The 11,717-nt window shown below is 36.5% G+C and overlaps 2 protein-coding genes across 2 annotated transcripts; one reads left to right on the top strand and one right to left on the bottom strand.

Moving 5' to 3' along the window:
- Window positions 1–54: 54 nt before the first annotated feature.
- atp5md (ATP synthase membrane subunit k) lies at window positions 55–1,073 on the top strand. The gene is made up of 4 exons (XM_019085570.2): window positions 55–167; window positions 538–640; window positions 784–879; window positions 963–1,073. The coding sequence occupies exons 1-3, from the start codon at window positions 70–72 to the stop codon at window positions 871–873; spliced, it is 291 nt and encodes a 96-aa protein (XP_018941115.2). The 5' UTR covers window positions 55–69; the 3' UTR covers window positions 874–879; window positions 963–1,073.
- On the bottom strand, window positions 1,074–8,867 carry taf5 (TAF5 RNA polymerase II, TATA box binding protein (TBP)-associated factor). The gene is made up of 11 exons (XM_042761593.1): window positions 8,440–8,867; window positions 7,552–7,777; window positions 7,082–7,397; window positions 6,299–6,462; window positions 5,134–5,269; window positions 4,943–5,063; window positions 4,683–4,812; window positions 4,326–4,490; window positions 3,758–3,935; window positions 3,146–3,323; window positions 1,074–1,757 (listed from the first exon to the last, which is right to left on the bottom strand). Exons 1-11 carry the CDS (start codon window positions 8,861–8,863, stop codon window positions 1,540–1,542), a joined length of 2,256 nt encoding a protein of 751 aa, XP_042617527.1. The 5' UTR covers window positions 8,864–8,867; the 3' UTR covers window positions 1,074–1,539.
- Between the last annotated feature and the right edge of the window lie 2,850 nt (window positions 8,868–11,717).

The following is an 11,717-nucleotide window of genomic DNA, read 5'->3' as shown; positions in this document are numbered from 1 at the left end:
GAAATTAGATTGACGTCGCTGCGAACCTATTGTTTTAGTGTAAAAAGTGATTGACGTGAGCGTAATCCAATGACTGCAGCTCGTTCAGGCTATCACCGCGAGGGCGGGACTTCCTCAAAGCATTCACTTTCCGGCCACTCCATTGAAGGGCACCAGTTTGCTTGTCGGTAAGTCATGTTTCACATTTTAATAGAAATGCCTTTTATTCATCGAGTTTTAGAAATCGATGCTGTTTTTATATTATTTGCAAAGCGGATATATACTGCTCAGTAAAGCCCGCAGGTCGCATTTAACACAAAGGCGCTTAGTTTAGCAAACGGACTGAGGAGCTAATATACAAATGATAATATTGAACAAATTTTTAATTTGAAACATTCTTGGAATTACCTATACAATTTCATTCTACAACTACATTTCAGAAAAAATAGTCATTGTTCCAATAAGCAGTGTTGTCCTTTATGCATTTTGCGTGACCTTACGTATTTATGAATAACTTTGAATGTATATATTTTCAATTATGAATATGTTTATCAACAGACTGCGCACAGAAATCATGGGAGGACACGACGCAGGAACTCACCACCAGTTCACTGGCATCGCCAAGTACTTCAATTCATACACAATCACAGGCAGGAGGAATGTAAGTTGAATTGCATTCGCTAAATCCTAAATCATCAATCAATACACAATTCACAATTCACAAAAACACGCTTCCCCTTTGTTTTCCACACCACAAAAAATATAAAAAAACCATAAACCAGATTATTTTTCCCTCGCCTTCAGTGTGTGCTGGCCACATACGCCAGTATTGCTGCCCTTATCCTCTTCTTCAAACTGAAGCCCAAGAAGCAAAAGGCTGTGAAATCAAGTTAATTTATAGTAAGTACTGCCTGAATTGAACTTTTCCTAAATGTATGCATATTTCCAAAAGTTGAATTCATCTCTTTTTCTTCTGTTTTCAGGATGTTTCGTGAAGAAGCTAGGGGTGCGGGAAGCTGGATGTCCTTGTTTTGATCTCATCTCTGCAGTTTAACTATGTAAAGAATAAAAACAGATCAGTTGTACCAAACAAACATTGTGTAGAAAACTTTTTTATTTACAATTTTATGCACTAGTATTAAAATTTGTACAGAAGAGTGTCTTATGCGACGTATTTCAAAAATTAATAACCAGTTTGTGAATTGGAAAAGTTCATTTACAAAGACAAAAGGAGACCAGCCACATCAGTGTGAGACATAGAGGGCCTTGAACACAAGCATGGCAGTGATGCTATCGATGAGAAAAAGAAATGAGCTTCTCGTGAGCATGAGGTGTACAATTTGATCTAGGATCAGCATCTGAATGATGCGAGAGGTATTGGTGGCTGCTCCCAGGTAGCTCATGTGTGCTCCGTGTTTGATGGTTCATCATGATGTCTTTCACTTCGCTTGAACCTATTTCACATGTTGGGATGAGCAGTAATCTTTAAATGATATGCACCGTTGATGAAAAACAAACACAGCTACGTAAAGCCACTGTCCTCAGGAATCCCCAGTCACTTCACTGGGAGCTGTACCCGCCTGCGGCCAGCAGCAGGTTGCGTCTGGTGAAGTGGAGGTGGGTGACCGGTGTGGATTTGCTGTGATACGTCCCAAGCAGCAGCTCCTGGGAGTTATCCGGCAGGTGAATGTGGCCCGTCGCTGCGGTGAAGTCGTCCGTCTCCACGTCATCGAAAGCCTTCGTGGAGTCCCATAGCCGCACGGTGTTATCCATAGATCCTGGAGCAAAACACAGAGTTTCAAGTTGAACTGAATGACTTTATTAAACCTGTAAAGACTGACATGTGAAACAAGAGTGCAAAAATCTATTTTTCTTAAACAGTTTATTGAGCCTTTTTACAAAAAAAGGGGAAAAAACCTGCTGTATTCTGTATTTTTGTTCATATTTGATACAAAGGCTTTTATACTTAACTCTTTCCCTGCCGCTGATGAGTTATCTCATCTTTTAAAAGAAAACGCTTCCCCGCCATTGACGATTTTTTTTACAGCTTTTCGTGTTTTCATTGTTATACACTCGGGGGCGCTGTTACACATCTTCTGAACAATTACAAAACCTCCCGAACAAAAACACACGTGAACAGGACGGAGAAACTCTTATGCATATGAGAAATAATGCGATCATCAGCATATAAATGAAAACTGCATAATGTTACGGAGTAAAATGTCGATCCAGGAAGTGGTATATGGCTGTGCAAGCTTTGGAGGTGTTGATGGAAGCGATTTACTGGATTTATGCTTTGATAATCATACTGAATATTATCCAGATGTAGTTTTTGATAAAAATGTGATTCTCTTACCTTTTTGGTCAAAATTATGCATTTTTTTATTAAACCTACCTATATTCAAGTGATGATAAAAAAAGAATGCTTTAAGCTAGAAAAAAACAGACTTTTTGTTTAAAAGTAGAGGCTCTGATCTTTATTTTGGTGTATTGTAAATTCAAATATTCATACAGCAAAATATACTGGAGGCAATCAAATTTTAGTGAAAATCATCAAAATCGCTGGCGGTGGCTGGCAACTTAAAAAAAAAAAAAAATGCTGGCGGGGAAAGAGTTAATATATTACGCTATAGAACAATATGGAGCTCATACTTGAGGAAAAACTTTTTTCAGTAGCTCAAATGAGCAAAAATATGCAATTTCCTTCTTTGGAAAGATGAAATTCTGATATCCTGTAAATCAATAGCTATGTTTCCATCCACCAATTTTTATGCGCATTTTGGAATATCGCATAAAAAACGCTGGATGGAAACGTCAAGATGCGCATAAATTCTAAAAATGCGCATAAAAACTTATGCGCACAATTGAGTAGGATAAACTTTTTATCCGATAAGAAAAAATGTGCATAAACTACGATAGAAACACATTTACTAAATAAATTCCACCAAGCACATTGAAAAAGTCATGTGACTTTGTGCTCTGGGACAGGAAAACTTGTCTAACCAGAGGACTGATCTCGTAATGCAATAAAATACAATAAATGTCCCTTAAAAGCCTGATGTATAATTATTTAGAATGATACTAAAATGCCTCTGACTCACTAAATAAAAAAACAAACAAACTATCAATCAGACAATAGAAGGCATTCAGCAGATTGTGTGCTGACCTGATGCGAGGATTTCTCCATCTCTGCTGAACTTGAGGGCATAAATTGTGTCTGTGTGACCCTTCAGCTCTCCGATCATCAGTCCATGTCCAATATCCCATAGTAAAACTCTCCCGTCTGTGGATCCAGATGCCAGGAACTTTCCATTGGGTGAGAACGCTAGAGAGTGGACAGGGCCCTGAAAAACAAACATTATCATTTTACATTACTCATATGACTCTCTATATGGAAAAAATAAGGTTATAAAAGGGCCATTGGGTAATAAATTACAAATGAGATGGATATTAAAAAAAAAAGTGAAGCAGGTTTGTTAGGGAAGGGTTTGAATGGCATGACAAGGATGTGTGTTTTGAACAGCAGCTGAAATAAAATAATTAAACTAATTGAAATACAATATGTTTAAGCTGAAGTACTACAATTACTAAACAGAAAACTAAAATGAAAATACTATAAGAGTAAGGCTACATAAATAACAGGGAGGGAGGGAGAAAATTAATAAAGAACGAACGTCACGAAGACAGCGATGCAATGCTAATTCAAATACAAATGAGACAAATGGGACTTCCTGTCAAGTGCTCACTTCATTCAGTCTCCTTTGGAAGCTTTCAATACCTTGTGACCTGTGAAAATGCGGACACAGTTTCCATTCAGGACATCCCAGAGGCGTATAGTGCGGTCGGTCGAGCCTGTGGCCACATAGTTAGAGTTGGGGTGGAATCGCGTGCAGGTGACGTCAGCCAGATGCCCAGCAAATATCCGCAAGGGCTGGTAATGATCCGTCGCCCAGAGGCTGGGAATCAAATAAAGATATCCTATTTGATTAAGGTCTTGAAAACATTTGCGATATCTTGTCATTCATAGATGGGTCTCTTCATAACCAGATTTGGAAACAGGTTATATGATAATCATATAACGCCACACTATTTGGGTGGGTGGGGGGTTAACAGAAATATATAAAAAAAAATAAAAAAAACAAAACAAAAAATAAATAAATACACACAAATTACAAATAAACACAAAACTCCAAAAAAAAAAAAAAAACATTTAAAAAACACATAACAAAAAAAAACATACAAAAAATAAATATCAAAAAAAATACAATAATGAGAAACAACTATAACCTACTACACCGTCATACCCTCCAAACACAAAGCATTACAACAATGAGAATCTACTGTACCGTGCTACTCTGTCATGTCCTCCAGACACAAAGTAATAACCAAAGGGTGAGAAGTGGGTGTCCCACACTGGATAGTTATGTCCTTTATACCCCACGAGACACGTAAACGTTTGCAGGCTCCACAGTCGGACTGTACCGTCCTCAGAACTGGACAACAGATAGTTCCTAAGAGACACAGAGATATTAAAGCACACTGTCAGATCTGCTGCAGAACGCTTTAAAGCTGCAGGAAGATAACGAATCATGCAAAACATGTTTAAGTCCATAGCAAAGCAATTGATTGGCTGTTCTTATGCTCACACACCTTCACTGTTGTCTTGTTTTACTTAGAGATACTTTAGAGGACACGTCTGATACCTGTCTGGACTGAAGCTGACACTGTACACCGGCCCGCTGTGACCGCAGAGGATCTTTGACTCACTGGCCGTCTTCTCATCCATGATCCTCTCCAGAACGTCATCAGACTCTTTATCAATCAGATTCAATTCTAGAGAATCGGACAGCATAATTGAAATCATACATTGCTTACACTGAGGTCTAGAAGTGGAAAAATTGGAGTTGTTTTTAAAACTTGAAATAAAGGTGAGATATCAAATAGTGATTATGGAGATATATACCTCCTGCAGATTTGACCTTGCGTAATTTTTTAGGTGTGACGCTCCATATGCGGACTGTGGAGTCTGCAAACCCTCCCGCTAACAGACTCGAGTCATCAGTGAAGTCTACTGCCGTCAAACCCTGAGCGACGACACACAATAAGCTTTTGTGAAGTCAAGCAACACTAAACATCAACAAAAGCACTGCCAACCTGGTAGGCGTTGAGGAACGAATAGAAGCAAATGGAAGGCAGGTTCTCCGGGCCGAGCCGGATTCTTTTGGTGCTCTCCTTCATGTACATGATCTTGTCCAGTTTGTCTGAGTCCTTCAGCTCCGGCAGAGGGATCCTGTCAGACAGAGAAAAGAATAACAGGTTATGAAACTATGCATCTAGTTTCAAATCATTTCTAAGCATCATCTAAGTTCTAATGAAAAAACAAAACAAAAACATGTCCAATATACACTACCTTTCAAAAGTTTGGGGTTGGTAAGATTTTATAATGTGTCTGTTTTTAAATGTGTTTAAAGTAGTGCTGTCAAATGATTAATCACTGTTAAACGCATCCAAAATAAAAGTTTTTGTTTACGTAATATATGAGTGTGTACTGTGTATATTTATTATGTATATAAATACAAACACACACATGCATATATTTCAGAAAAATATGTTTATATATTAAATATATTTATATATAATATGAAATGTAATAATCTAAAAAAAAAAAAAATGTACATACATGTAAATATTTTCTAAATATATACTGTATGTGAGTGTATTTATATATACATAATAAATAAACACAGTACACATACATACATTATGTAAATAAAATCTTTTATTTTGGATGCGATTAATCGTGATTAATTGTTTGACAGCACCAGCTTAAAGTAACGGTTTTCTATTTTATATATTTTTAAATGTAATTTATTTCTGTGATGGAAAGCCGAATTTTCATTACACCAGTCTTCAGAGTCACATGATCCTTCAGAAATCATTTAATGATTCTGATTTATTATCAGTAAACATTTATTATTATTATCAATGTTAAAAACACTAGTGCTGCTTAATAATTTCATGTAAACCATGATACATTTTTTCTGTATTCTTTGATGAATCGAAAAATTAAAATAATTGATTTAAAATAGAACTAGAAAACTTTGTAACAATGAAAACGTTTTCACCGTCACTTTTGATCAATTTAAGGTGTCCTTTATGAATACCCCCCCCAACCCCCCCCCCCCCCTCCCACCCCCCCCCCCCCCCCCAAAAAAAAAAAAGTACTCACCCCAAACCTCTGAAATGGTAATGTGCAAGTAAGTTCAATCTGAATGAAATGGGTTTTTAATAGTAGCTGAATACTGAGCTTCGGTCACACCTGTTCTGTTGAGGAGCATTGGGGTCTTGTTTCTTACTCTTGGAGCCCATACTGTCCTTTTTGGTTTTCTTCTTCTTGGGCTTCCCTTCCTCATTCTCTGCTTCATCTTCTTCATCATCTAACGGGACCTCAATCTCTGGCTCCTTTAGCAGCCCGTGGAATACCTAGTACCATTACAAACAAAACATACATCATTAAAACACACAATCATTCTCAAATAAGAGATGATTTCGATTCAAGAGATCGCAATTATGAGATGATTTTTTTTTAATCACTTTAAATGCCTTTCCTCATAATTTCCTCAAAGAACAAACTTTCTTTTCTTTATGATCTTATTGAGTAACTTAATGATATTACAAAACATCCCTAATACACTAGCTTTCAACTGATTTTTTTTTTTAACATAAATAAATACATTTATTTGGCATTAAATGAATTAAAAGACATTTACAATGTTACACAATATATTCCTACTTCAAATAAATATTGTTCTTTTGAACTTTCCGAAAAAGAAAATCACAGTTTCCACAAAGATATTAAGCAGCGCAACAGTTTTCAACATTTCTAGTATTTTAAATTGTTTCTTGCGAAGCAATTAAAAATGTTTAAAATGTTGAAAATTCAGCTTAAAACTGGAGTGATTTGAAATTCACTGGTTTTACTGTTTATTTTTTTGATCAAATAAATGCAGCCTTGATGAGCATAAAAGAGTTCTTTCAAAAACATTAAAAAAAAAATCTCAGCTTCTGAACTGTATATAATCCATACGGAAACATATCGAACCTTGACTTTATTGACTTCTCGTCTGGCCTCTCCCGCAAAACTGCCGGACATGCTGTCGATCTGGCTTTTGCTGCGCGGCATGCCGTCAAAGATGTCGATGTACAAGTGCTCCTGAATGATGTTCCATATCTGGTTATTATGCCTTTCCTGTAAGTGTCTCTTGAGCAGCTGGTACGAGTCTCGGGAGATGCGCAGCACGAAGCGGCTGGTGCGGAAGTCCAGCAGCACCTCGTTCCCCTTCAGGTGCTCTTTCTTAGTGAGGCCGCAGAGAACGCGCAGGTCATCCTGATAGTAACACTCCTGATCCCCACCGAACCTATCAGCACACAGGAAACAAACTGGTTAAGCCACTGCTGAAGAGTCCAGTGTTTAGATTTACAGAATAAAAATGGGCATTATTATCAAACGACCTGACGATCGTCATGTCATCCCTGATTAATTCAACAATGTAAACAAGATCTGATGCTTACTTCTCAAAGAAAGCCTTTGCTTCGTTCTCGTGGTTGTTGTAGACCAGCTCCAGGTACATGTGAACGAACAGAGGGTAGAAGAGCTGGGACAGCTCCGCTCGGTGACAGTCCAGCACGGACTCGATGAAGTTCTTCAGACCGCTGTAGTACACCTGATACAGAGAGGGATCCCCCTGCTGGCTGTACGCTGACAGCACCACACTGACATCCAGCTGCTCATTAGCTCCTGCAGCAGACAACATAAACATCAATGCCACATCACACTCACAGATGTTGATAATATAACTGCAAAATGAATAAGCAGGTAAATCCCAGCAGAAGATGCTACACAGTACAAAGACATAAGATATACACATATGTTCTCACACTCTCTCTCTCTCACACACACACACACAGTACTATAGTATATACTAAATATATACCCCTGTGTAATTTCTAGTATTGACATTTTACTATACCTTATTAATATACACAATGAATTTGTAAATTTTTCATTTTATATTTTTCATTTCAATTTTATTTAAAATGTTAATAATTGTGCAGTTTTTGTTTGCTAGTTCCATTTTTTTTTATCTATATATATATATAAAGACACTTTCAAAAGTTTGGGGTCTGTAAGATTTTGAATTGCTTTTAAGGAAGTCTCTTATGCTCATAAAGGCTGCATATATTTGATCAATATTGCAGCAACAAATCATATTGTGCAATATTACAGCTTAAAATAATTGTTTCTATTTTAATATATTTAAAAATGTAATTATTCCTGTGATGCAAAGCTGATTTTGTACTGTTTTAACCATTTAAAAGGTGCCATGCCCCTTTACTTTACTTATTAAAGGTACACTGCATGGTAAATATCATCAGTTAGGAGCTGTAGGAGACTCTCACTCTTGACTGTTATGGGAGTCAGGGTGCTTTGGGGGGCGGCTGCTGATGTGATGGACACCCGGCTGAGCAGAGAGTTTGCCTCCCCTCCATCCCTGTCACCCTTCCCTCCTCCGCTGCCATCGAGAGTCTGTGAGTCCTCCTGGTCTTCTAAACCGGCTTCCCGCCGCAGAATCTCCACCGACTCCGACAGCTTATTCCGCCTGAGAAACTGCAGAACTGCGATCAAAGTTTGCTGGTCCTCCTGCTTCGGGGCTCCGCCGGCGGTGAGGGGCGATGAGGACAGCGTCCCGCTCGCTGCGTTCCCCGAGAGCTTTGACGTCCCATCGCTGAGGATTTCTGGCTTTGTCTCTTTCTCTGTGTCCAGCTCCATCGGTCCATCTTGCACAGCCGCCATTTTTCCTGGCGCTGAAAGCAATGGCGTCATGACGTACGTAGCGTAAAACGTCATGACGTACGCAGTGCTTTGATGGTTCTCTCTGCAGAACACAAGATCCAGGGCCTGAATCTGTACTTATTCCCTCCGAGCTTTCTGCTGTTTCACTCCGTTGTTTTCTTCACTTGATGGTTATTGCAGGAGATAACATCGAAGTCTGCTTTTCGAGTGTCTTCTTTTTCTGCATCTATTTGGTCTCTTGAACATCCACCCCGGTTGTGAGTTATATCGGTAACTCACCGGGATTTCCCTCTCCGGTCACTTAGATCAACTTTTATCAAGGCTGGACACTGACAGGAATTCCACTGGGATTAGTTTGTCGGCGAAAAAAGAGCAATAACAAGCAGAGACTTTGAAGTGTCAGCAGTCCCTCTGTGTGCTGTCCAAGCATAGGCCTAACTGAAATAGAAGAAATGTTGTTGTATCAAATTTTATTTATAAATAAATAAAAATAATTTTATTATTGTAATTATATATTAATAATTATTGGTTATCAGTTAATAATACATTTATAAATAAATGTAAATTTAATAAAGTAAGTTTAGTAATTTATAACAAAGTAACATTTATTGTTTTTAATAATTATTACTTTATAATAAAATAACTAATTAAAATAAAATATATAAGAGTAAATAAAAAAATAAAAAATTTATAAAGAAAAATTATAAATATAACAAAAACACAATATCATTAAATTAAATTATTTATTGCTTTATTTCATGATAATAAATGCATTGAATATTTGTCAGTAAATAATACATTTATAAATAAATGTATTTATAAATGTTGCTATAACAAAATAATGCATTTATCATCTTTAATAATTATTTACCATTTTTATATTAAATATATTAATTATTTATCAGTAAATATGTATATACATTTTGATTAATTATTTTTATAATTAATAAATGCATTGACTATTTATCAGTAAATACATAAATAAATAAATGTATTAATATGCTTAGTTGTCTATAACAAATTTTTAATAATTTTTACTTTATTTTATAATAAATTAATAAATGCATTTATTTAACTAATGAAATGCCACCTTTGTTATTTTTAATAATTATTTTAACAAATTATATTATTAATATTACTTATTTTATAATAAAAAAAATTAGTGGTCAAATGAATAATCATGATTAATCGCATCCAAAATAAACGTTTTTGTTTACATAATATATGTATGTGTGCTGTGTATATTTATTATGTATATATAAATACACACACACGCATGTATATATTTCAGAAAAATGTTGTTTATATATTAAATATATTTATTTATAATATAAATTATACAAATATAAATATAGACATGTAAATACATGTAAATATTTTCAAAATATATACAGTATGTGTGTGTATTTGTATATACATAATAAATATACACAGAACACACACATATCATGCAAACAAAAACTTTTTATTTTGTATGCAATTAATCGTGATTAATTGTTTGACAGCACTAATAAAAAAGCATTTATTATTAATCTGTAAACTTTATTTTTATAATGGTAAATTTATATTGGTACTTTTATATAATAATGTAAATTTTTTTTTTTTTTTTTTTTTTTTTGCAAGGATTTGGTCAGAAATAGTTCTTGTAAGCCACTATATATAACATCTTTTCAGTTTCATTTCAACTTCTGATGTAAAGCTTATGCTAATTCTTACTTCATCAGATTGGCTTGTCGAGCAGTATGCTATTCAAACAAGCCTAAAATCAGACTGTGACACCTGAAGTCTGACATGGATCCTGCTCTGAAGCACTTCTGTTTTTCATATTGAGGCTGGTATCTCAGTTACAGCACTTTCATTATGTCTGTGGGATGGAGCTCTGTGTTTAGCCCATGACATGTGACCTGTACAGGCAGCACCAATGATTAGACCATATAGGCTGATGAGTTTTGTGGGCTCATCGGGGGTTAAGTTTGATTCTTGATTTGCAATAGTGGGACAGTACAAGTGCCTCCTTCAACATCAGGAGAAGCATGTTAAAAAAGTCAGCAATACATGATGAACAAATATGAACGAATCATTCAAAATGAACGAATCGTTCAAGAACGACCCATCACTACTAGCTGCAGCAGCAAGGTACATTTTCACAAATGGTCTCCCACCAGTGTACTGACCAGGCTCTGGCCTGCTTAGCTTAAGTGAGGAACCAGACACTGCCTGCATCCGAAAACTGAAAAATGCTGCCTTCGGAGGACGCATTCCAAGGTAGGAAGGCATCAAGGCACGTCTGAATTCAATGTTAGCTTCAGTTCCCGTCTCCTGAGATGCCTTCATCTGGCCGATTTTTGATATCCCACAATCATGTGCATTCCATTCTGTGACAGTTAAGCCAAAAAATAAAGATGACGTGTGAAAGTTGCAGTTGGTGCTCAGTTTGAGTGTAAATGTATGTTTTTGATCAACGTTTTCCACTTTTTATGTCATTTCTAGCGAGAAATTAATATTGCAGTAATTAAATATCCACTTAGTTATCACCAAAGCTCTATATTTTGCTGTAGATCATTAAACCATTACTCTGCCTCAGAAGCCTGTTCAAAATCAGTTTCATGAGGTGCCTTTGTGCAAAAACGCTGCCTGCAAAATACGGCAGCGAGGCAGCAAGTCACCTGCCTATGGTTTCGGATGCAACCTCTGTCTACTGCATGCCACAGCTGCGTTCGTAGTCTGTGCCTTACTATAATAGAGGGGTAGCGTAATGCGGCCATCAGGATGTGCTACCAGCCTAAACATTGAGGTCAGATTCATATTTAAGGTGGGGAATCAATGACAACAGAATGTCAGGAGGCCACTTTAATGCCTCATTTGAACGATTCTCCTTTTTACA

Source organism: Cyprinus carpio, chromosome A1 (assembly GCF_018340385.1).
Source record: "Cyprinus carpio isolate SPL01 chromosome A1, ASM1834038v1, whole genome shotgun sequence".
Lineage (NCBI taxonomy): Eukaryota > Metazoa > Chordata > Actinopteri > Cypriniformes > Cyprinidae > Cyprinus > Cyprinus carpio.
This window is presented reverse-complemented; position numbering and strand designations above follow the sequence as displayed.

What these genes read in the sequence shown, in the direction of transcription:
- atp5md (XM_019085570.2), top strand. Translation starts at nt 70, where the DNA reads ATGACTGCAGCTCGTTCAGGCTATCACCGCGAGGGCGGGACTTCCTCA. An exon ending in GGGCACCAGTTTGCTTGTCG is followed by an intron (nt 168 to 537) that starts GTAAGTCATGTT and finishes GTTTATCAACAG; the next exon opens with ACTGCGCACAGAAATCATGG. An exon ending in CAATCACAGGCAGGAGGAAT is followed by an intron (nt 641 to 783) that starts GTAAGTTGAATT and finishes CCTCGCCTTCAG; the next exon opens with TGTGTGCTGGCCACATACGC.
- taf5 (XM_042761593.1), bottom strand. Translation starts at nt 8,863, where the DNA reads ATGACGCCATTGCTTTCAGCGCCAGGAAAAATGGCGGCTGTGCAAGAT. An exon ending in CAAGGTCAAATCTGCAGGAG is followed by an intron (nt 4,813 to 4,942) that starts GTATATATCTCC and finishes CCGATTCTCTAG; the next exon opens with AATTGAATCTGATTGATAAA. An exon ending in GCATTTTCACAGGTCACAAG is followed by an intron (nt 3,324 to 3,757) that starts GTATTGAAAGCT and finishes TTTGTTTTTCAG; the next exon opens with GGCCCTGTCCACTCTCTAGC.